General features: G+C 42.5%; 2 protein-coding genes across 5 annotated transcripts in view; both read right to left on the bottom strand.

Moving 5' to 3' along the window:
• Positions 1–1,077, bottom strand: part of Mybphl (myosin binding protein H like) — a 17,951-nt gene extending 16,874 nt beyond the window's left edge. The window contains exon 1 of the mRNA XM_042681651.1: positions 933–1,077. Within this exon, the coding sequence (XP_042537585.1) occupies positions 933–1,077 (145 nt within the window). The remainder of the gene's footprint in view (positions 1–932) is intronic.
• Positions 1,078–4,128: 3,051 nt separating this feature from the next.
• Sort1 (sortilin 1) overlaps positions 4,129–24,581 on the bottom strand; it is a 73,720-nt gene continuing 53,267 nt past the window's right edge. For 2 of the 4 annotated variants that reach the window (XM_042681967.1, XM_042681976.1), the window contains exons 11-20: positions 21,812–21,918; positions 17,045–17,147; positions 16,185–16,353; positions 14,698–14,888; positions 12,545–12,734; positions 11,951–12,067; positions 11,481–11,589; positions 9,625–9,731; positions 8,875–8,989; positions 6,780–8,294 (exon numbers count right to left, since the gene is read on the bottom strand). In XM_042681967.1, the coding sequence (XP_042537901.1) occupies positions 8,280–8,294; positions 8,875–8,989; positions 9,625–9,731; positions 11,481–11,589; positions 11,951–12,067; positions 12,545–12,734; positions 14,698–14,888; positions 16,185–16,353; positions 17,045–17,147; positions 21,812–21,918 (1,223 nt within the window). In that variant the 3' untranslated portion in view covers positions 6,780–8,279. Of the gene's footprint in view, positions 8,295–8,874; positions 8,990–9,624; positions 9,732–10,255; positions 10,355–11,480; positions 11,590–11,950; positions 12,068–12,544; positions 12,735–14,697; positions 14,889–16,184; positions 16,354–17,044; positions 17,148–21,811; positions 21,919–24,581 lie in introns of all 4 variants that reach the window. The other 2 variants (XM_042681950.1, XM_042681958.1) reach the window with 2 other exon arrangements.

Genomic DNA, 24,581 nt, shown 5'->3' with positions numbered 1-24,581 from the left:
CTAAGACCTTTTGGACCTCAGCAATCCTTTCAATGACCTTACAAGGTAGAACTTTATCAATCCATTGATACTGAGGAGAATGGAATGGAGAGGTTAACTGATTTGGCCAAAGCCACAGAAGTGCTCAGCAGCACTGGAAATGTTTGCCTCCAGACCTCTCCTTGTGGTCTTTGCATCATCTGAACTCAGGACTTTTAAGGTAGACTTGGGGAGACTATCATACAGAAGTGAAGAGTTCATTTCCCCACTCCCTCTCTGTAGCAGCTTGCATTGACACCCTCACCCCCACCCCGAAGGGGCCGCTTAGATGAACTCTGGAGACTTGAGCGGAAGACAGTTGGTGCTGGTGTAGCAGAGCAACTGGGGTTGGAAAGGACACCAAACATCTCCTTGCTGCAGTGCCTCTTTGCAAAGACCATCAACTCAGAGAGGCCTGGAGCAGTAGGGTGCTAGGGTTAGTCCTGATGCCATGGCATGGCCCATAGGGAGACTGAGTGTCACTGTGCTGAACACTTAGCATCCACAGCAGCCACAGCTTTGCCTTCCTCCTGTCTCCCCCTGCCACGGCCAGCCACTATCTTCCCCTTGCTCCCCTCCTGACTGGCCATTAGTCTCCCAGGTCCTCCCAGTTCCTGTGACTTGACTTTTTTTTTAAAAGATAAAAATACAAGTGGACCATTTTTAGCCACTCTAAAGGGCCACAAATACCATTCGCTGACTTTTCGTCTAAAAAAGCACACACCCAGCAAAGACACTTCAGAAGCAAGTCAGAATTCCAGGAAAGGGGCAGGGGACATCTCCAGTGATCAATCCTGTATGAGAAGTCACTAAGCTCTGCAAACACCTAAGGGGGTGCAGTCAGGGTAGCAGGAAAGTCCCCCCCCATTCCCCCTGCCCAGCCTCCCCACCCTCTACCAACCGGCATGGGTCACCTTCTATAGGGGGCAGATGCTGCGGAGTGGGGCTGCCTGCCTCCTGTCTGGGTGAAGCCTGGGCTCCTTCCACGTCTGCTAGGCTGGCTTCTTCCCCCTTCTGCTGAGAGCCTGAGGCCACCTCTGTGGTGGTGGCTGCCTCCATGCTGGGCCTACCCAGAGGCTGTGTTCCAGCTGAAGGTTTTCCTGGGTTGGTGGTGAGGGAGGGGCTGAGCACCTGCTCTCCAGGCTGGCCTCCCAGGGTCCCAATCACAGGCTTATGTAAGTGGGCTGGCCTCTTCCCCACTACCTACTCCCAGCAGAAGGGTGAAATAGGGGCTAGGGGAAGAGGAGGATCAGACAACAGCCCAGAATAGCCACAGGAGGAGGGCCGAGGTAGCCCTGTTATCTTGGGAGAGAGATGACACCCCCTCACAGTACTAGGAGGGAGGGGAGAGATTGAGAACCGACCATCTGAACAGGACCTGGCCTCTGTCAGAGGATTGGCTCACATCTCGGCTCCTGACCTCTGGCTCCCCCAGCAGTGCTCAGGACCCAAGATCACACCTTTAAGATCTCCTACATCCAATGAGCAGCAAAGCCTCATCAACATGACCTTCCCAGAGCCCCCTCTCCCGCCTCACTCCTTCCCTTTCCAGCAGCTAGCCAAAGGCAAGGTGGTGCAGTGAGGGGTGATTTGGCTCCGCTTGGGCTCTGTCACCAGTTTAGTTCTGTGTGTTGTCACACACCCTCTGAACACAGGCCTTGCACAATGCTAGGCAAGTGTTCCACTACTGAGCTACGCCCTCAGCCCTCAGTCAGGAATGTCTATTTTCATCGGTAAAATGGAGATAATAGAAACCGTAGGGTTGTTGTGAGGATTAAGAGAGGTAATCTTTGTGAAGTGCTTAGCAGACTAAGTGCTCCATAAATGGAAGCTATTTTTAGGTCAGGCCAGCATCCCCCCCTCCTGCCCCCCTCTTGAAAGCTGTCAATGGCTCCCTTCTTATGAGATAAAGCCCAAAGTAAGAGGTACAAGAGCACAGGAGGGGAACTCCTTAACTGGAAGAGAAATGTGTGACTTCTGGCTGTACCACTCAGTCACCAGCTGGTGGCTCTGAGCCACAGGTCTATGGAACAAGGGCGGCCAGTGTCATGATTGGGCTGTGGAGACAATGATTACAATGCAGGAGGGTCTGCTTGTATGCAGTAAGTGCTAGTTGCCCACTAGTGGCCCATATGATTTCCAGGTTTACCCTACCATGCATCACCTGCTGCCTGCTCCGTAAGTACATTTTCCCATCACACTCCCACTTTCCATTTCCAGAAGCCAGTCTCCTCTGAATTTTTAAAATACACACTTTAGTTTCAGAGTTGTTTCAGGGTGATAGCCAAGTTGAGTAGAAGTAGAATTACATCCCCCTCCCCCTTGTTTTCCCCATGGGGAGAAGTCACTGTGGTAGAATGAATGAGCTTACTTATTTAGCCCTCAACTTCAGGGCACTCAGTAGGACCCTGGTAGTCCTTTGCTGTTTGTGCTCAGTCTCTGCAATCTATAGGTTCTGGACAACCTATGGTTTATACTTCTGTGTGAGGAACTGATTTATAAGGCACTGGGATGGCTAAAAAGAGTAGTGTGGAGATTGACTGGATCTGTACTTGTTCCATAACAGAACTATTTTCTTGCCTGACCCAATCAAGGTTACTACAAGTATGAGCAGTGCCCAAATCAGGCTGCTCTTTTATATACCACATTTTGTCATATTTTGATGAGGAAATGGTCCAGCTTTTACTCTTAGCCCTTTATTACACCAAAAGTGTGAAGAATCAAATTTAAAATTCCTTAGGCCTGCCATAAGAAAGTGAAATTTGTTATGTCTGGGGTAGAAGCAGGAATGTGCATTTTCAAAAGCAATCAACAGATACTGGTACAGGGAGTCTTAGAACATAATGTTCAGTTGAATTCCTGAAACTGAACTACCCCCTCTACATCCCCCCCAAATCATGAGGCATAGGAACTCTCTCACCAGTGGCTCACACCTGTAATCATAACTACTCAGAGGAGGCTGAGATCTGAGGACTTAAGTTTGAAGTCAGCCTGGGTAGGAAAGCCCATGAGACTCTTATCTCCAATTAACCACCAAAGGATACCCAGAAGTGAAGCTCTGGCTCAAGTTGTAGAGTGCTAACTTTGAGCAAAACTGCTCAGGGACAGCACCCAGGCAGAGGAAGAAGAAGAAAAGGAGGGGGAGGAAGGAGAGGAGGAGGGGGAGAGGAGGAGGAAAAGGAGAGGAAGAGGGGTAGAGAGGGGGAGGAGAAGGAAAGAACAACAACAAGACCTTTGATCATTTCCAGACCAAGATACTGGGGTATTAAATGGTAATGTTGGCCAAAATGGCCAAAGGCTCAAAGCAGTTGGGAGGAACTTCTTGTACAGATCCATTTGGAATGATGCTACTACTCATTGAAGGACTGAGGACTGTAAGAGCAACTTGGAAACCTTAGGAGGGACAGATACAAGGCTACAAGTTAAATTTCTAGCATTGTCTCTTGTCAAACAGGCTACAAGGAACAAAGAATTCAGAAGACCAGTACTCTGTTACTGTCCAGAAGGATGCACAGCAATGGAAACTAGAGAAGGTGTAGGGGTGTGTGTGTGTGTGTGTGTGCGCGAGAGAGAGAGCACGCATTAGATTTTCTGAAGGGAGAACAAGAGAGCTGCTCATAGGAGGCAAACTTTGGATCTGCATAAAGGACAACAAAAGGAAAGAATACAAACAAAAAGAAGAAAAATTTATCTAATATCCTTCATACTATAAATGCATAGGTCTGGCCTGTTTGTTTGGTGGCAGTTGTGGGGCTTGAACTCAGAACCTGGACATTGTCCCTGAACTTTTGTGCCCAAGGTTAGAGCTCTATCACTTGAGCCACAACTCTGGCTTTTTGATGTGTTAATTGGAGATAAGAGTCTCATGGACTTTCCTACCCAGGCTGGATTTGAACCTTGATCCTCAGGTGTGAACCCGTTGGTGCCCAGCCAGGCCTGGTTTTTAATGGGCTTCTTTTCTAGTTGCTTGAGTTTGATTTCTGAAACTAGAAAATGGAGAAGCTATCACATCAACAAACTGTAGCTTAGTCATCTTGGTAGGTCAGGTAACAAAGTCCAGTTTGTTTATTTCTAACCCAAATACTGCAAATATACAGAAAATTACTGGTACAAAGTTAAACACATCCAGATTTATTTACACAATGCTAAAGAAATTTGAGTTTTATTTTCATCTTGTGGGATTTCATTATGGGATCTGGCTTTGAACTTACATGGCCATTGAAACTTGATTATCCCACCTCACATGCAATTTTCTGTTCCGAGGGAGCAGAAAGCTTGAGTGTTTAGCACACATGCAGTAGTGATCTTAACACTGCTTTACACTCTCATTAGGAAGGCAGCGTCCCACAGCTTGGAGAGGGACCACATGCTCAGAAACAGAGACAAGAGGGTGATGAGCAACAGGCACATGGGGACCCTGAGCATTTCTGTGCAGGAGGATAAGAAGAGAACAACCCAAACCTCCTCTCTGGAGGTTCAAACACGGGAGGTGGTAGAACCACCAGGGGACGGTCAGTCATCCGGCCACACCCGAGGGCATGCGGAAGACAAACACCGCATTAAAGATTTGAGGCCTACCAATAAATCATTAGCATGTACACTATACAGTTTATATATGTATATATGTACATATGTATATATATATAGGTACAGGTTAGTTTATGTTATTCCATATAAACAAGAACGCTTAAGAATGTACTGGTGTGCAAAAAAAAAATGTATACAGCAAGTTGTTGACAGTTTCAAATCAATTTTCTGATTCTTAATGTTAAAATGCAAGGAACCAAAAAGTCAACACACTCCTATTTCAATTCTCTTTCACCACCCTGAGGGCCAGACAGGCCAATCAGTGGCTGATTCTTGCTCTCCCTGTCCCTATATCATGTAGCAAATATTAAACTTTGGTTTATTCAAAGGACATTCAAGTCCCTGTTAATTTCCCTGCTGGAAGGTAGGTGGTAGAAAGTTGAAAAGCTGCGTCCTTTCCTGTTTCAGTCGTTTCAACTACCTGGCTTAATGTGGACATGACAGTGCCAGGATGACCACAAACAGATGTGATCTTGGTCATTGTGTACAGGGGCGGGGCTCTTCAGAGCTCTCCTAAGAGGAAAGAGAAACTCTATCTAGATGGTTTGGAGAGCAATTAAATGATTACAGGGACCAGCCACGTCACCGAGGGTTCATGTGGATGGCCCGTGCCCTGTTCTCCACCCTGGTATCATGACCAAGGCTGTGGGATGTCTAGCTATGGCACTGGAGGTGGCCAGGATATACTATTCTGCCACCCCAGCACAGAGACTCAGTAAACCTACAACTAGGAGAGTAAGAAAGGCACCAACCAGCTAATTCTCTCAGAATCTGCTCAGTTCCAAGCTTCAAAGACTGAAACTCTATAGAAATTCCCAAGCTTCTAGGACTCTTCTGAGTAGTGTTACCACTCAAGTCCCAGCTGAGGCATGTCTAGAACTGGTCTTTGCTCTCAGTAAAGCCCTCAAATCCCCGAGTCTCAAGCAGGAAGGATGGTGAGTTCTGGATTTAAGAGCTCAGACTACTTGGACAGTCTGGTATAACAAGGCTAAATTCCACTGCTCAGGCCTCTAGAAACCACCCCTTTTGCTGCCATCTTGCTGCAAGTTTCATGATGACACACGTTAGCTTTACCTTTAAGGATAGTATCCCCAGGCTGAGCATCAAAAATCAGATTTTTTTTTTTTTAAAGCTCCAATGGATTTAGATTCTTTTACCCTCTGGTCAAGAGCACACATTCTGTACTATATGACTGGTACAGAAAGCTAATTTGAAGGCAATTCCCAAGCCAACAAAGCCAACCAGCCAGCCATGGCTCAAAGCAGGAAGATGGAGACCACCCATCCATGGTAACTCCCTTTTAGGCTCTTCCACAGGTACCCTCCAAGAGGAGAGGAGCTGCTCCTGAAGACCCATTCAAAATTCATCATTTCTTTTGTTTTCATCCATGAAAAACATGAGCATAAAAATTTCTATTTTCCAAAAATAAAACAAAAGGTCCCTAAATAATGCTTTGAAAGAAATACACGGATCCTTATCCTATAGAACAAGTCATTATAAGAAAGAAGGCCTGCTCCAAGCATTCAGCACTTGCCCACACAACAATTTTCCAGGGTTCTGAAACAGTTAGTGTTGCCTGTAACACATTCAGAGGCCCTGGATAACTGACTCAACTTGGTTCCTGAGCTCAAGCACTAGAATGTCAGTGGGCTCAAGGGGCATAATGCAAGTAAAAATGCTCTGAAAACTGCCAAGTTCTACAGAAATCCTAGATATTATTATAAGCAAAGAGCATTCATCTTAGATGGTTAGAGTAGATGTTCATCTTCCTAATCTTAAAACTCAGGGGAGAATAACTATACATTGGCACATCTGCTCACATCTGTCTGGGTTTATGCTGGGAGAAAATGTGTGATGTAAATAGCTCTTTTCTGGGCATTAAATGAAAATTCACTTTGGGTAGGAGGTCACGGTAGGACAGAAGCTGACACTTGGATCATTTATAAACTGGTCTATCTACAGAATTATTTTTAAAATTTTAAAATCATGCAAAATGAAAGAGCTAAAAGAACATTCTACCCATAGCAAATACTTCCCTAATTTCATTTTCGAATGGAAACTTCCTGACTCATTTAAATTTGCTGCTGTTTCAAATCTCTACATCCATTCCCCCGCCCTCTTTCCCTGCTGCTGTTCATCCATTCTGAGGAGGATAGTACCTAGCCATCTGCTTGCACATTCTGACAAAACTTAATTTGGCACATTTACTTTTTGCTGGCTTTTAGCTACAAAATGAACTAGCAGCAAAATGGCACCTACCAAAGAATGTCTCGATCATAATTACTGGGAGAAACTGTGACCAGCACAGGAGGGACAGTGAGACAGAAGACTGGCCATACTACATACCTGTGATAGCAAATATTCAAGCTATATTAATGCCAGTTATTGCAGCTTTCCATTACTATATGGCCACCCAAACTGGAACTCCATTCTACAATTTATTTAATTTGGAAAAATTTCAAGTGAAAATCTTAAAATTTAATATGAGTCCAATGTATCACACCAAGCATCATCTCACCGGAAATGTGTTTTCAATTGATTCAAAAATTTCATACTAACAAATAACCTGGCAAAATTGCAGAAAAGGATGAAAAGAATAGCTTGATAATACAATTCTGATAACAAAGTCTATAAATCTGAAAACATCCCTAGGAAAAGGCAAATAAACAGCCATTGCAATGGTTCGACAACTAGCCAACATAATGGGCAAAAAGGGGACATGGAAGACTGGGATGGTCTGTCCTTGGGGCTGTACTGTGCTCAATGATGAGCTCCAGCCAAGAGATGGCTGAGCCTGGGCAGACTTCCAGACCAAGCTGTACCCTGTCCTTGAGCAAGTCCACTGGCATATACACAAAGCCCAGCCTGAAAGATTTCAGAAGCAGCCAGAGTTTTGCCTTTAATAGGTGCTAAATCTAGTCAATTCTCTGTTGCTCCTTTCTTCCTGCCCCAAGTTAAAAATATTGCCCTGTTAAGTTTTCCTGATCTAGTATCTTGGAAGCACATGGTTAAGTTAATTGCCAAAGGGCAATTAACAAGAGTATTGCCTAATTAAACAAGAGAAAAGAAAAATCACTGTGGCCTATGGTCCCAAGGGGGTGAAAGTTGCTGCATGGGGATCTGGGTAAGGAGCTGGCATGCAGTGTTCTTAGAGCAGGGCTGGCCCCAGATGGAGGAAAGCGGACCAGGATATACCAGTCACTCCTGCCTCTATTTTCCTCTCTGTGGCTGTTCCACATGGCCAGCGGGGCCCAGGGACAGCACCCGGTACTACGTGAATGTTGATGCTTGAGCCAGCAGAGAGGTGCAGCACAGACTAGGCAAGTATGGGGTTAGTGAACAATTCCTTCAAATTCCACTTCATTTCCCTCAAAAACAAGCAAACAAAACCCCAGAACCCATACTTGAACAAAAGACAGAACTTGAAATAAAAGGTTAAAGAATTTAAAATCCCAACCCCCCTTCTCAAAGCCAATTGTTGAAAGTGTTCAGGGTTCCCCACCCCACCCTGCATTTCTTTAGTGTAGGTCCTTTTGGCTTTGATGGAAGCAGCAGAACCAGAGCTGGGTCCCTCGCAAATGGGAAATCGTTTATTTCCCCAAGTCGGAGCCACAGGGAGTGTAGGAGGTACTGTGGTTCCGACATCCATGCTGGGTCCCAGCTCCTTTGAAGAGCTATTCCAGGAGGTCCTGAAAGAGAGACAGGTACCATATTATTGGCAGATTTAAAACTTCCTATTTTGAAAGCAATCACCTAGTGTCTGAGTTTAGTAAATCCTGAAGTTACCAAGATATTGCTTGGAGATTATACCTTTGTTGGCTCCAAACATTTATAAAAACTTTTTTTTTTTTTTGGTCTGTCGTGGGGGCTTGAACTCTGGGCCTGAGCACTGTCCCTCAGCTCTTCAGCTCAAGGCGAGCTCTCTACCACTTGAGCCACAGCACCACCTCCCAAACATTTATTTATTTACATTTGTTTCAGTCGTGGGGCTTGAACTCAGGGCCTAGGTGCTGTCCCTGAGCTTTTGTGCTTAAGGTTAGTGCTCCATTACTTGAACCACAGCTCCACTTCTGGCTTTTTGGTAATTAATTGGAGATAAGAGTCTCACAGGCTTTTCTGTAGGTGATGGCTTCAAACCTTGACCCTCAGAAGTTGGCCTCCTGAGTAACTAGATTACAGGCATGAACTACCTCATAATATTTTGATCATAACTAGAAGAATAGCTTTTATTTTCCTATCTTTGGATGTCTCAAGAAGAAGCAGTCTTACCTCATCTGAGTCATCATGGTAGCCACTTTTATTAGCGTGGGAGGCTGTGTCCAAAGCATCCACCCCATCGGCCTCTGCGTGCTGCTGCAGCACAGAATATCGGTGCACCAGGAACCTGTGGGAAAACCTCTCTTAGCCCTCACTTGGTGAGTAGACTCATATCTTTTCTTTCTTTCTTTTTTTTTTTGTTGTTGGGGGGCTTGGACTCTGGGCCTGGGCGCTGTCCCTCAGCTCTTCTGCTCAAGGCTAGCGCTCTACCACTTGAGCCATAGTGTCACTTCTGGTTTTCTGATTGGTTTATTGGAGATAAGAGTCTCTCAGACTTTCCTGCCTGGGCTGTCTTTGAAGCACGATCATCAGATCTCAGTCTCCTGAGTACTAGGATGACAGGCATGAGCCACTGACACCCGGCCTTTTTTTTGTTTTTGCTTTTGTTGGCTGTGGGGCTTGAACTCTAGGTCTGGGCACTGTCCCTAAGCTCTTCAGCTCAAGGCTAGTGCTCTACCACTTTGAGCCACAGTGCCACTTCTGGTTTCCTGGTGGTTAACTGGAGATAAGAGTCTCATGGATTTTCCAGCCCCAGGATGGCTTTGAAACGTGATCCCCAGATCTCAGCCTCCTCAGTAGCTAGGATTATAGGCGCTGGTGCTTTTAAACTCGTGGAATGAGTCACAGACAGTACAGTTGACACACACAAAAAAAATACAAGCTATGAGAAGGTTTGAGCATGCTTTTTCTGAATTCTCTTACCTTCCACCACAGACATATTTCTTCACAATGAGCACTCCTGCGACAACCGTGACCAGCATTAATCCCACAATGGCCAGAATAATGGGAACAGAATTGGACTTGGAATTCTTGATAAAGTAAAAGAGAAACACAAAAGCTTTTAGGCATGGATATTCTAGGACTTCACTCAAAGTGGCTGTTCATTCCCCTCCTTTCTCTGAGTGATCTACAGTCCAAGCCATTTGATGATGGTACTTTTCTAACCCGCCAGGATGGACCATCTCAATGTTACCAGGAGACCATCACAGCTGGCAGAGGAAAATCTCAACTACAGCTGCCTGGAAACTGCGAGCACAGGGGTTTCAATGTCAAAGTTACACTGAAAGCCCTGGCAACTGCCTAGATAACACATGGTCACAGTGACTGTTCTATTCCCAGTTTACAAGTCTTGGAAGTTAGGGTGGAGTAGGAAAGGGAAACTAACAGTAGTAGGCTGAACTAATCTAGAACAGAGCTGTCATCTGGGAGGATGCGTGTGTCCATGCCATATCAGGGAGGCCACTATCTAGGACATCAAGATTTATGTTTTTACTTATTTTTTGGTATGATTTTGAAATAAGCCTTATCACATGATTGTTTGCGTGTAACCTACCTGGGTCTGGGTGGGAGATAGGAAGTGTGTGTTTTCAGTGTATCCAAGAGGAGGCGGAGCTGGATTCTGGGACAAGCTGTGTCCCTGTGGGCGGGAGTCCTGTGCAATCACACACACAAACACTCTAAGGACAACCACCAGCAGTCCAGGGCAGGGGTGCAGAGAAGGAGGAACTTTCCCCCTTACAAATACACACACCCACACACTCTTCTCCCATTGCCTCCTGAGTCCCACCCTTTGTCAGTCTCTCACCCCAAGAGAGAGGAGGTGACTACAGATTATCCTGCTCAGCCTTTCAAATTACAGACGGGAAACAGGGACTTCCAGCTTAGCTCCCTGAGTCACATTGCTGTCCCAGTGCTTTTACTTCTTTATTTTTTTTAAATCAAGAATAAATATCAATAGCTGGGCTCCGGTGGCTCACACCTGTAATCTTAGCTAATCAGGAGGCTGAGATCTGAGGATCGAGGTTTAAAGCCAGCCTGGGCAGGAAAGTCTATGAGACTCTTATCTCCAATAAACTACCAGAAAACTAGAAGTGGTGCTGTGGCTCAAACGGTAGAGAGCTCACCTTGAGCTGAAGAGCACAGGGATAGCACCCAGGCCTAGTTCAAGCCCACGACCAAAAAAAAAAAAAAAAGAAAATATCAAGAAGTTTCCTTTTCTCCAAACCCCAACCACATAGTTCAGTTCCATAGTTTTGTAATTAGCTTTATAAGTTGCCTCTATACCAAAGCATCCCACTGCACCACAGATCAGGTTTCCATTGTGAACACCTTTGCCATGACTTAGTACAAAAATCCACCCTATACTGTACAATGCTCTTACCAGCACTCTGGGTCATGGTGCTTCTTTTTGTTATACATTTAAATTTTTCAGCCAATATGTAATATTTATACATAGGAATAGAGTACAGTGTGATATTTCAATGTATACACATGCATCATACACTGATGGCCAACCTTCTTGAGTGTTTTACCTAAATGGCTCTGAAGTTCAGGAATTTCTACAACTCTGCTACTAGGATTTTTACAGTCCTACAGAATACTAGTTATCCCCACCAAGAAAGAGCTTTTTATGAGATGAGCTTATTGGGTCATGCCATGAGTCCTTCACCCTAATAGTTTCCTGTGTACAGGTAAGCTGACTGAAGTATAATTTTGATCTTTTCTGACAGAACATGAAATCCCACTTGTACCTAAAATCTAGATCTGTTTGAACATACCTGCTTTTGGGGATTCAAAAAGTTGCTTGTACATTTCTTTTTCAAGTCCTTTACTTCTCTAGCTGGATTCATCCCACCTTGGCATCTGTCTCCTGGAATTTTCCGGTATCTGAAAGGCAGAAGAGAAAGTTTGTTTACAGGGGTTTGTACTTCCTGGTAGTGGCTGTATTGCTTTCTGAGAAAGGTGTGCAGTTTGTGCTCAGAGCTGCTGGGCTGTGGTAAAATCCCTTGGGGCACCTGGTAGAGGCAGGATGGCCAAACCTGAACCAAGGCCAGAATGGCAGTAGCAATAGAGTAACCACATCTGCTGCAGGAATTGTAGGCCAGTGTAATTTGATAAGCCATGGAAAATATGGAGCCTCAAGGAAAACAAGTTTCTCAAAGTCTACCAAGTCTTTTTTCAGCAGTGGCTATGACAGAGAGGAATTGGAATCTAAAATGACAAATGGGACACAACAAGGACATCTCACCCATTTGTTGTCAGATGTTCTTCTCTTCCATACAGACAAAACTCTAGGTCATGCCCCTTGAGTTCTGGCTGTTCCACACACTCTGAATCATTTTCTGGACGGAAGTAGCCAAAATCACTGCAAGAGTCAACATTAAGACAGTTTTCAAAGTGTTGGAGAGACAGTAAATGACTAGCTATGATGGGTTTATGTGGAGTAATGAATTCTTAATATTCTAGTCTAAAACTCAATTTCTTTTTTTGGACATGAAACATCCTTCTTGGTGTTTTATCTTGCCATTTTCTATCATTTTCTCCCCTCTTCCTTGTTTATATACCTTTACTATTGCTAAGTCAAGATTGCTGGGGCTGGTTGCTGGCTCTGTCCAATGGTTAACTGGTTAACTGTCTGGTTTGATTATACTGTCTGCCCAATTATTAAGGTTTGGTTCTCTTTCTGTGTCTCAATTTCCTTGATAAGAAGCAGCACTCTCACTTCTTACTGAGAAGGATTTCAATATTGTTTTTTGTTTGTTTATCTCTATAAGGTATCAGTCTTTTGCTTTCTCTTAGACAGGACAGGGGTTTTTGGGGGGATCTCGGGCAATATAGGTACCAAAGGAAATCCTCCAGGGTACAGTGACAGATGGATGGCTGCCTGGTTACAACGTAGTCTCGACCATTCTGACAGATGGATGACTTGCGTAGCCTCAGGTACTGCTCTTTATAGCCCAAGATGCAGCCATCTTCATGATCTCCAGGGTCTGTAGAGTGTGCCAGCCATACAGTGTAGTCTTCTTCTTCACCTAAAGGACAGATACACTGTTCAGAAGCTGTGCAGCACACATCCCACCACAGGAGGCAGCTGCCAGGCTGTAGGAGGAATGAGGGGAGGGAAGACCGGAATGTGTGACTTGATCTATTGCTCGAATGTGGAACTGCAAACAAAAAAGTGGCATTATTCTAGAGCCTACCAGTAATTGCATTCCTTTGTGCCAAAGGAGGGTTCTTGCCATTGTATTATTCTATATTAGCAAAAACTTCACTTGTTTTGAAGTAGAAAGCTGCAAAGGGGGTTCTAGTTTCTTCCAAAGTGAGACACTGCTGTCTGTCTTACTTTACCCATGCCCTCCATCCAGAGCAACTGGCAATTCCTACTTCAGAGAATCTTTGCTTAGAAGAAAATACTAATTACTCAGGAGCATTAAGTTCAATTTCCCATGTCTTAATTTGCTTTAAACAGAAGGGACAACAGCCTCTTTTGGATTGATGATGACAACATTCTCTGGCTCAATATATCCTTTTATCCTTTCATTCACTCCTGGAAAACCTACTCAGAAACTATGACTTAAAGACTGGGGATTAGTTTTTTATCCTTCAGGATATGAAGACCAGCCACAGAGCCAGCTAGAGAGCAGGTGCTTAACAAATCTTTTAATGATGTTAAAAAAATTTTAGAGATAACTGTAGAACTGCCTGCTGAGGGGAAAACTCCAGCCAGTTTTTCTTAATAGCTTCTTTAATGACTTTAGATGACAATAGGCTTCAGTTTTAAAACTGTATTTAAGCATCTTGTAAAAAAAAAAAAGTAAGGTCCTAAACAAGAGCTCTGCTTCTTCGGGAGTCACTGAACTAACTGAGGAAAGGGACCAACATTCAACAAAAACATCTAGGAACTTTAAGTCTTTGGTTGTATCCCACCAATGTGTGAACAAGGTCCCTCTTTCTCCAGTGTTTTCTTTTGTGCTTCACTTTTTTCAGTGTAATGTCAGCATCTTTGGCAAAGAGTCTGGGTTTGCTTTTGACCACTCTCTGTACATTGTCAGCCTCTTTCTGAAGCCATTTTCTGGGCCTCTTCATGTCTTCTAGTGTGAAGTCACACCACTTTGAAGAAATCATTGTGAACTTCATTCTTGCCCAGCGGTTGTGACTGACAGTCAAGCTAAAACTTCAACATTTTGAGAGGTGACACAATCAACACTTTCCCCTCTTTACAGTCCACTACATTTGTCTAGACCCCTGAAATGTCAAAATAATTTTAGACAAGAATACACATGTACTGTTCCTGTAAGGCAGAAAAAAAGTCTTATAAAGGTACAAGAGATCTTTCTACCATTGTGAGAGCTATACTGTCCTATCAGGTAGCTCTAAGCCACAGCTACTTCGGGCTGAGAGTTGCTCTAAGTATTAAGCCTATACCAGATTTCATAGACAGAAAACAAAATGTGAAATATTTCAACAATCTTGTCTTAATGTTTACATGTTTTAGTTATAGGAAAATAGAAATCTGTCAATAAAATGGATTTCACCTTTCTTTTTACTTTTATAATGTACTTGACAGGATGATTTATTTTATGTATATAGCCCTCATATTTCTCTTCACAGTGCTAGTTCTAAGAAAATCAGCTGTTCTGATTCCACTGCTTGATCATATGCACAAACACCTTCCAACCTCAACCCTTTTTTTTTTTTTGGCCAGTCCTGGGGCTTAATTCAGGGCCTGGGCACTGTCCCTGAGCCTCTCTATGCTCAAGGCTAGTGCTCTACCACTTGAGCTATAGTGGTACTTCTGGCTTTTCTGTTTATGTGGTACTGAGGAATGGAACCCAAGGCTTCATACCTGCTAGGCAAGCACTCTACCACTAAGCCAACTTCCCTGCCCCTCAACCTCTTTTTATATGCATATATGTTTATCCCAGCTAAAGGGGATTAAACTGGATGGATTATTAGGGAAGAAGAGTCTTAGAAAATTCCAGGGGAGATACTCACAATTCCTTTCAAGAATATCTTTAAAGTCAATGGTGTAGGAGACCCATTGGCGGGTGAGGAAAGATTCTGTGAAGCCCCAAATGCTGATATTCATGGACCTGGCTCCAGGTTCCGATGCTAGACCAGTGAAATAGATGGGTTCCCTGGTGAATGTGTAGGTTTGCCAGCACTGACCTTCATCTGTGGAGAACCTGAAAAACCATTAAAGAAAGATCATGACAGACGACTAATGTACTGGGAATATCAGGAAAGCACTATGGCTGTTTGGTCCCCAACACGAGAAAACCCTGTATTTAGGTCGTGATTTACTTGCTGACCATTATTTTAATTAAATATTATTATTAATATTAATTTTTGGTGCCAGTCCTGGGGCTTGAAATCCAGGCCTGGATGCTGTTTCTGAGCTTTTGTGCTAAAGGCTAGTGCTCTACCACTTAAACAGCAGCTCCACTTACAGCTGCTTTTAGTAGCTAATTGGAGATAAGAATCTTATCGAATTTCTTGCCTGGGCTGGTTTTGAACCACAATCCTCAGAACTAAACCTCTTAAATAGCTAGGATTACAGGTATGAGCCACTGACACTCAGCTCTTTTATTATTATTATTATTTTTGTTATTGTGGGCCATGAACTCAGGGCCTACACTCTGTCCCTTAGTCTCACAGGGATTTTTCTGCAGCTCTCAGATCTCAGCTTCCTGAGTAGCTAGGAGTAGAGGTGTGAGCCACTGGCACTTGGCCTATTTTAATTTTTAAAGTATTTCATTGTGATGTGTCTATGTGTGCATATAGTGTGCTCTGATCAAATTCACCCTTATATTACTCTTTCCCCCACCTCTCCTTTTTATTCATTTATATCCTTTATTCATTTATTCATAAGTTTTTGATAGTTCTCTGTTCTATTTTTATATATGCATATAAAATGCTTTGAGCATATTAGTTAACAAAGCAGGGGAAAAGGTACATTTATAGAAAACATGGATGTAAATACCTTTATAAAATTTATTTTAAAGAAAAGAAAAGGTAGTACACTGACTCAAGTAAGAATGGGCTTCTAAACTTTCTAAAAATTATCTTCAAGTAGTTGTACAAAGGGGTTTCAGTTTAACATGCCTATTTCTATGTACAATGCATCATAATCAATGTTACTCTATCATTCTTTCCCAGGATTCTAAATTAATAAACTCAAATTACATGATAAAAACTTGTACGTAAGTAATTTCGAATCTAGAGTGCTTGACCATTTCTGTAATATTTTTGTTGAGAAAAATATTTTTTAAATGTGATAAAACTTGTTAGCTAGAAGGGGTCAGAGGGGAAAGCAACCCATTTATTTCAAGTTGCTCTAAACACAATCACTTCCAGCACTTTCCCTTCAGCTCAGCAGACTGCAAAAATCTGAAACAGGGTCTGGCTTTCTCATCAGACAAAGAATATTCCCAGGGCTGCCCTCTATGTAGGTATGCGTGGGGAGCTGAGCTCATGCATACTTAATCACATTGATAGGATGGCTGCTGTGCTCGATGGCCACAATGATGCCTCCAGAATCCAGGATGGTATAGTGGTGGGGTCCTTCCAGCATCTTTGTCCAGGAGTAACCCCCATCATCTGAGATGTAAACATCTGGGACCATCACTGAGATGGCATCCCCAACACTACCTGCAATATAAAGCACCAACTCATCAGCACACCCTGACAATGAAAGAGAGAGGATTTACTGACAGAATAATTCTGATTATTGCTCATCAGGTCTTTGACAGTAGAACTAGAGACCACAAGGAAGAAGTCACTTCACTCTCCTAGGTAGAAGTCTATTTAAAAATCAAAGCAAGATGGGAGCCTGTGGCCATACCTGTAATCCTAGTTACTCAGGAGGCTGTGAGCTGAGGATTGTGGTTTGAAGCCAGCCTGGGCAGAAAAGCCCTTGAGACTTTTTAATCTCCAATTAAAAAAAAAAGTGTGTGTGGGGGGGGGGGGGGGGTGGAACTGGGCTGTGGCTCAAGTGGTAGAGTGCTAGCCTTGAGCACAAAAGCTCAGGCACAGTACCCAAGCCCTGACTTTAAGCCCCAGGACCAGCACCAAAAATAAATAAATAAATAAATAAACTCAAGCATTGTTATAGTGCAGGAAATTTCTACTAGGGGTTAAAGACATGGCTCAGTTGGTAGAGTGCTAGCCAATGAGCAAAAGTGTCAGGTACCTATTTTGAGTCCTGGTTTCGGACTAAAAAACAAAAACATTCTACTAAAGAAATACAAGGGCCATTTGCAGTGATTTTTCTCACAGGCTATGCTGAGTTTCTATGTGCTCAGCTACTTCTGTCCATGGTGGCGGGAGGGAGGGTGCTTACCGTGAGCGATGACTATGCCCACAGCATTAGGTTCTGAGAGTGGAGCCATTGGAACATTCAGTTTTTGGGAGATGCTGTAAGAAGCATGAATATGAAGGCTACACTGTGAAGAGAAATCAAAGCTCAGATTAAAACCAAAGGCACAATGTCCCTACTCATTTCACAGAACCCCCAACACTTGGAACTTGACCCAGACTTCAGTGGAGGTAATCTGATTTTTAAATTGTAGAAAAGTATGTACTTCAAAAAAATTATCATTTTAGGGCTGGAAAGGTGTCTCAGTGGTAGGTAGAGCCTTGCATGCCTGAGGCCCTGGGTTCGATTCCTCAGCACCACATAAGCAAAAAGAAAAAAGCCGGAAGTGGCGCTGTGGCTCAAGTGGTAGAGTGCTAGCCTTGAGCTGAAGAGCTGAGGGACAGCGCCCAGGCCCAGAGTTCAGGCCCCAGGACCAGACCCCCCCAAAAAACAATGATCACTTTAGCTTTTAAAGTATATATTTCATGAGTACTAAGATTATTCTTTAATTTTTTTCTTTTATTGTTATTTAAAAGGTGATGTACAGAGGGATTACGGTTAAATCAAATAAAGAATACATTTCTTTTTGGACAATGTCACACCTTCCCTCACACAGTATATTCTTTTTAAAGAACATTTAATAATCTTGCAAAACTGAAATTATTACCCTTTAAGCAACAAGTCCTACTTCTGCCTCCCGATAGCCTTAGCAATCACTGTTCTAATTTCCATTTTTCTACTGACTACTCGAGGTACCTCATATATATGAAATCATACAGTATACATTTTGTGGCAGGTTCATTTCACTTAGCCTTTTCTGAAGGGTCATCTCTATTGTTAGTGTATGCTAGAATTTTCTTTTTTTGTCAGTTGTGGGTCTTGAACTCTGGGTCCGGACGCTATCCCCGAGCTCTTTAGCTCAAGGCCAGTGCTCTACCACTCAAGCCATAGCATCACTTCCAATTTTCTGGTGGTTAAGTGGAGATAAAAGTCTCATAGACTTTCCTGTCTGGGATAGCTTTGAACCACGATCTTCAGATCTCAGTCTCCTGAGTAGCTAGTATTATAGGCATGAGTCACTGGCATCTGGCTCAGAATTTCCTCTCCTTTAAAGATTGGATAATATTCCATTGTGTGGCATTGGAACTAAGAAGTGAATTTAGTAAAGTACCAGTATACAAAATCAACATACAAAAATATACACTAGCAACTTCATATACAAAAAAGAAACAAAGTATTACTCACTAACACCCACTTATAATAGCATAAAAAAGATTAATGGCAAAAGCAAGAGGAGGGATGGTAGGATGAAAAGTACATTGACCAGTGGTACTAAGTTATAGTGAAAAAAATCCTGGCATGCTTTTGCACAGTAGAGTAACAATGATAATATTCTGCGTGGTTCCAAAAGCTAGAATAAAATTTGAATTTTTTTCATAAAGAAATAATAATGCTTGAGATCACAGATAGGTTTACTATGATTAGAACATTACACAATATATACAAGTATTCAAATGTTATATTGTATGCCATATACATGTACTAATTCTATGTATCTATTAAAACTTTTGATTAGAAAATAATGCTCTGAAGCTCAGCACAGTGGCTCATGCCCGTAATCCTAGCTCCTAGGAAATACTCAGTAAGCGGAGATGTAAAGAATTGTGTTTCCAGGGCTGGGAAGGTGGCTCAGTGGTAGAGCGCTTGCCTTGCATGCCTGAGGCCCTGGGTTTGATTCCTCAGCACCACATAAGCAAAAAGAAAAAAGCCGGAAGTGGCGCTGTGGCTCAAGTGGTAGAGCGCTAGCCTTGAGCTGAAGAGCTGAGAGACAGCACCCAGGCCCAGAGTTCAGGCCCCACAACTGGACCAAAAAAAAAAAAAAAAAAAATTATGTTTCCAGACTAGCCAAGCAAAAAGTTCATGAGATACCAGCTCAACAAATAGCTGGATAGGAGGGTGTGCACTGGTCATTCCAACTTCACATGGAAGTATAACTAGGAGGGTCACAGCCCAGATTGGCTCAAATATAAGCATGAGAGCCTATTAGAAAAATTACAAAAGCAAGTGGTAGAGTGCCTGTCTGGCAAATGCAAGGCCTTGAGTTCAAACTCTAATACTGACTAAATAGATAAATTAATTAATAATAAAATAATAAATTTATTTCTAAAAATAAATTTATTTTGGGTAAATACTGAGAAATGACTAAAGGCATAGCTCAAATGGTACAGTGCTGGCTTTGAGCATAAAAGCCCAGGAACAGTGTCAAAGCACTGAGTTCAAGACCAAGGACCAGCACCTCCCCCCAAAAAATATTGAAACAGCAACCTACAGAACAGGACAAAATATTAACAAAGTAATTCAGTTTAAAAATGCACAAGGGCCAGGCACCAGTGGCTCACACCTGTAATCCTAGCTACACATGAGGCTGAGATCTGAGGATTGTGGTTCAAAGCCAGCCCAGGCAGGAAGATCCATAAAACTTCAATTAACCACCAGAAAATTGGAAGTGGTGTGGCTCAAATGGTAGAGCACTCACCTTGAGTTGAAGAGCTCAGGGACAGTGCCCAGGCCCAGATTTTAAGCCCCATAATCAACCAACAACAACAAAAAAATGCATAAGGATGTGAATAGCCATTTTTCAAAAGACATATACTAGCCAGAGGGCATATGAAAAACAAATGCTCTCATTATAACTAATCATGAGGGGAATGAGAGTGAAAAATCACAATACCATATCTGCTAGAATAGCTGTTAACCAGAAGGCAAAATGTAAGTGTTGAACATGTGAAGAAAAGGGAACTTTTTTGGGGGGGTTTGAACTCAGGGTTTTAGTACTTACTAAGCAGGTACTTTACCACTTGAGCCATGCCTCTAGTCACTCTCAGTATTTTCCCAAAGGAAAGGAGATCAGAATCTCAAAGAAATATCTGTACTCCCCTGTTCATTGCAGGTTAACTCATAAGAGCCAAAATACAGACTCAATCTAGCTATCTTTTGATAGATGCATGGATGAATGGATAAAGAAAATGTGATACATATACACAATGAGCTATTATTCAGCCTTAATAAAAAGAATTCCTGACATTTGCATCTATATGGGACATTATGGTAAATAAGCCAGGCTCAGAAAGACAAATACTGTGTGATCTCATTTATATGTGAAATTTTAAAAAAGAAGAGAAGAGTGAGTAGATGTTGGTCAAAGATTATGAAGTTTCAGTTATGCAGGAGGAAAAAATTCTGGGAAGCTAAAATCAAGATGGAGAAGACTATGGTCTATAAAACTGCATTGCATGTTTGAAATTTTTTTTGCTGAGAGTAGCTCCTAAATATTCTCACCTCTCACACAATTAAAAGGTAACTGTGAGGTTATATTAATTAGTTTGATCCTGGCACTCATTTTACAATGTATACATATAGCAAAACACCACATTGTACATTATAAATAAAGACCATTTTAATTTATCAATTATACTTTAATAAAGCTGATTAGAAAATAAATGTCAGAAAGCAGTTGAGGTACAAAGCAGGACAAAAGTTAGTGTTCTCAAATGGTAAATACGTTATGTATATTTTACTATATCAAAAAGTTCGAATTAAGGAAATGAAGAAAAGTGATTACTAGTTCTAACTGGCTGGGTACAGAGGAGGGTTACAATTTCCATCAACTCTAATTTTTCAGGGTTTGGGGTACAACTTCAACCAGGGCCACTGACAGGGAAGGTACATGCAGCATGTTTAAGGAATAGCAGTGGTTTCAACCGGTAACAATAAAAAGATGAGAAGGGGGAGGCCCAGCCTTGATTCACAGGCAAAGAGCAACCACAGACTCTTTCTTAGGAGGAATCAAGCATGAAAGCCTGAGGTGGCAAAGCAAAAAAAGAGGCTTCTATCTGCCCCTGGTAAAGCAAGGAGAGTCGACGAAAGACCAGGAGGAAAGGGAAGAGGGTCAAGAAGGAGGAAGCAGACTCAGTAGCACTCAGAGGAGGAGGGTGAGTGGGGAGTTATTTCACAACATCTAAGGCTCTTAAGCAGAAACTCCAGGCTAGAAAAGTAGAATCCTTGTCAGCAGGGTATGAGGATTGCTCAGGAACTACTTGCATTCCACATGTTCACTGTTAAAGGGAACTCCCAGTATTCCCCTGGGCTCATCTTAAACTCTGTGAAGAGCCAGAAGAGCTAGATACAAAGCTTGTCCATTTCCTTTTCTCTTGTCTGTCAAGGCCTGTCACTTCTGGAATCTAGGCTCTCTGGGAGCGGCTATTTGTGTGTCTAGTTCCCAGACCCTCCTCAGAGGGGCCTGGTCTGCCTTCCCAAGTACCAGCAACATTACTACTCAGGAGCTACATGAGTCAGGCAGAGGGGAAAGAAGACTGGATGCTCTGGCCAGCACTGCTATGGACAGCTGCATCTTGGCTCCCTGCAAGTTTTTTTAGTCTTATCACTGCCATATTGATCCTTAACTAATAATCAGCACATCTACCCATTCTTTTTCCAACCAGAAGTTAGCCCTTAGTTTTGTTCTTTTTTTTTTTTTTTTTTGAGACAAGTAATCCATAGTATCTTGACCTTTCCACACAGTTCCTATTTCCCAAATTCTAAATGAACTTTTCCATTTCCAAATCTTCCATCTGAAGCTGTAGACCTAATTTAGTAAGACTGAACTATTCAAAAGCCTGGACCAGGCTGGAGCAGAGAAGACTGGCTGTTTTTCTACACACACACACAAATGGATAACAGATGCAAACCAACCTCATTCTTGTTCTTTGCTGTAGCATCACATTCGCTGTTCTCAGGCTTCCTCAGGTGCTTCCACCTTCCTCCCTGATCAAAAGTGATCATGGTCTGGATAGAATTATCTGAGTGGGAAAAGAATGACCATAAGCCCAGTACACTAGAGGCACCCAATTAAAGACACTTTAATTCTCTCTGTAGGCATTTTAACACTGGATAAAATGGTTCAGGGTTTGGTGAGTAACTGAGCAACACTTGAAATATGAGATCTGAAGAAAATGCTAACAATATGTTTTATGATATAGTTTAGATCTCTTTTCTTTTCTTTTTCTTTTTTCCTTTTTTTTTTTTTTGCCGGTCATGGAGCCTGAACTCTGGGTCTGGGCGCTGTCCCTCAGCTCTTCAGCTCAAGGCTAGTGCTCTACCACTGGAGCCACAGCGCCACTTCCAGCTTTTTCTGTTTATGTGGTACTGAGGAATCGAACCCAGGGCCTCATGCTTGCAAGGCATGCACTCTACCGCTGAGCTACCTTCCCAGCCCTCTTTTTTCCTTTTTTGTCAGTTGTAGAGCTTGAACTCTGGGCCTGGGTACTGTCCCTCAGCTTCTTCAGCTCAAGGCTAGCACTCTACCACTTGAGCCACAGTGCCACTTCGGCTTTTTTCTTTTTGCTTATGTGGTGCTGAGGAATCGAACCCAGGGCCTCGAGAATGCAAGGCAAGCGCTCTACCACTGAGCCACCTTCCCAGCCCCTCAGGCTGGCTTTGAACCACACAGTTTAGATCTTAAATGTCCCCTCTATTGTGTTAAAAGCTTGGTTGCTAGTCTGTGACACTACTGGGAAGTGATGGAATCTTTAAGAGGTGAGACTTACTGGAAAGAGGTTGCATCATCAGAAGCCATGACCTTAAAGCTGGTATTGGGGATTCATTTTCTTTTCATCTTTGAGGTGAAGGGCTTCTTCTACCATACATTCTCCCAAACAGTAGGAATAACCATCCATAGACTGAAACTTTCAGAACTGAACCAAAGCAAACCTTTTCTCTTTAAAAGCTGACTACCCCGGTTATTACAGTAACAGAAAACCAGTACATTTCCACATTTCCATTCAACACAAATAGGTTGGTGTTCATTTGCTTTCCTTGTTTGATGCCTCTGAGGGAAATCTACCACAGGAAGGCATATTAATCTTTATTTGGCCAAGGCCATGACACCAGGCTTGCTTTAGAGACCCTCATAATTTGAATATGTGTGCTTAAGCATGAATAAATATTTCCTAATTATTGTTTCTCCACTACCCCATATCTTATATAACTTTTCCTTTTTCTCCCTTATGTCTCATCTCTCTGTTTTCCTTCTCATCTCTCTGTCTCATTCTCTGTCTTCAATGATATAAACTATTACAGGCTTAGGGTTAGAGATAATATGCTTTTAGTTTTCAAAGTAATACCAAATAAAAAAGCAAGTGAAAATTCACTTATTCAACAAACATTTATTGAGGGTCCGCTATGTAGAAAAACTTTTGTAGGCCTTTGAGAATATATCAGTGAATACAACAGATTAAAATAAATTCATAAAATATATATTGCAGAAGGCAAGAGAAGCATTAGACATAGTAAATAAGTAAATTATATAGTATGTTAGAAAACAAGTTCTATGGAAAAATCTTGTGCATCTAAAGGTGGATTGGGAGTGTATATATGAGGAGAGGAGGGAAGATTGGAATTGAAAATAAGATAGCCAGGGTGGATCTCATTCAGAAAGTAACACATGAGCAGAGGCTTGAAGGAGGAAACACTCAGCTTAAAGAAAACAGATGGAAATGTCAGTGCAGATACATAATGAATGAATATATGTACCTAGTATGTACTAATGAATGAATATATGTACCTGGACTGGCAAGGGGTTAGTGTTAGTGGCAAGAGTGAATGAAAGAAGACTTGAAGAGGAGGTCAGAGAGGAAAAAGCTAGCCAGTGTCATGTAGGACTCTGTAGGCAATTACAAGGAATTGACAAAATAAAAAGTCCTCACCTCCTACCAAAATAACAAATATATCAACATTTAAGAGTCCTTGCATTTGGGAGTAATGTATTTGTTTGCAAATTTGAGCCTTACTAGCATGAGCTTGTAGCTTCATTATGTAGAAAATTAGATAAATTTTGGCCAGCCCTTGCTATGCCCTCTGTAAGAAGAAAAGTAGCTCAAATTCAGATTGCCTGCTGCCTGCCTGCCTCCCTCCCTTTCTTCCTGCCTTCCTTCCTTCCTTCTTCCCCCCACCCTCAGTCTCTTTCTGTGTATGTATGCATGCTCACATGCACACGCGTGCATGTATGTGAGTACTAGGGTTTGAACTCAGGGCCTTGGTACTGTCCCTTAGCTTTTTTGCTCAAGGCTAATACTCTACCACTTGAACCACAGCTCTCCACTTCTCTCTTTTTAGAAGTTACTTGGACATAAGAATCTCATGGACTTTCCTGCCTAGGCTGGCGTTGAACAATAATTTTCAGACCTCAGCCTCCTGAGTAGCTAAGATTACAGGTGTGAGTCACTGGTGCCTGGCTTTCAGACTCATTTCAATGTGTCTGAACCTTCCACTATAGAGGTTCAGGCATATAGAAATGAGCCTGTTGCTATGTATCTTAACAATATAGATTTTTGTATCCACTGTTGCTTTGCTCTATGGTTAATTGCCATAACTTAAATATAGGGAGCCAGAATTTATATATGTAGGCAAAGCAAACACTTTTCTATGGGCCAAGACCCTAGGAGCCAAGAACTCATCAGGTTCC

The sequence above is a fragment of the Dipodomys spectabilis genome, unplaced genomic scaffold (genome assembly GCF_019054845.1).
Source record: "Dipodomys spectabilis isolate Male_0828 unplaced genomic scaffold, ASM1905484v1 ptg000002l, whole genome shotgun sequence".
Lineage (NCBI taxonomy): Eukaryota > Metazoa > Chordata > Mammalia > Rodentia > Heteromyidae > Dipodomys > Dipodomys spectabilis.
Note: the sequence above shows the minus strand (reverse complement) of the source record. Positions and strands in the feature narration are given on the sequence as shown.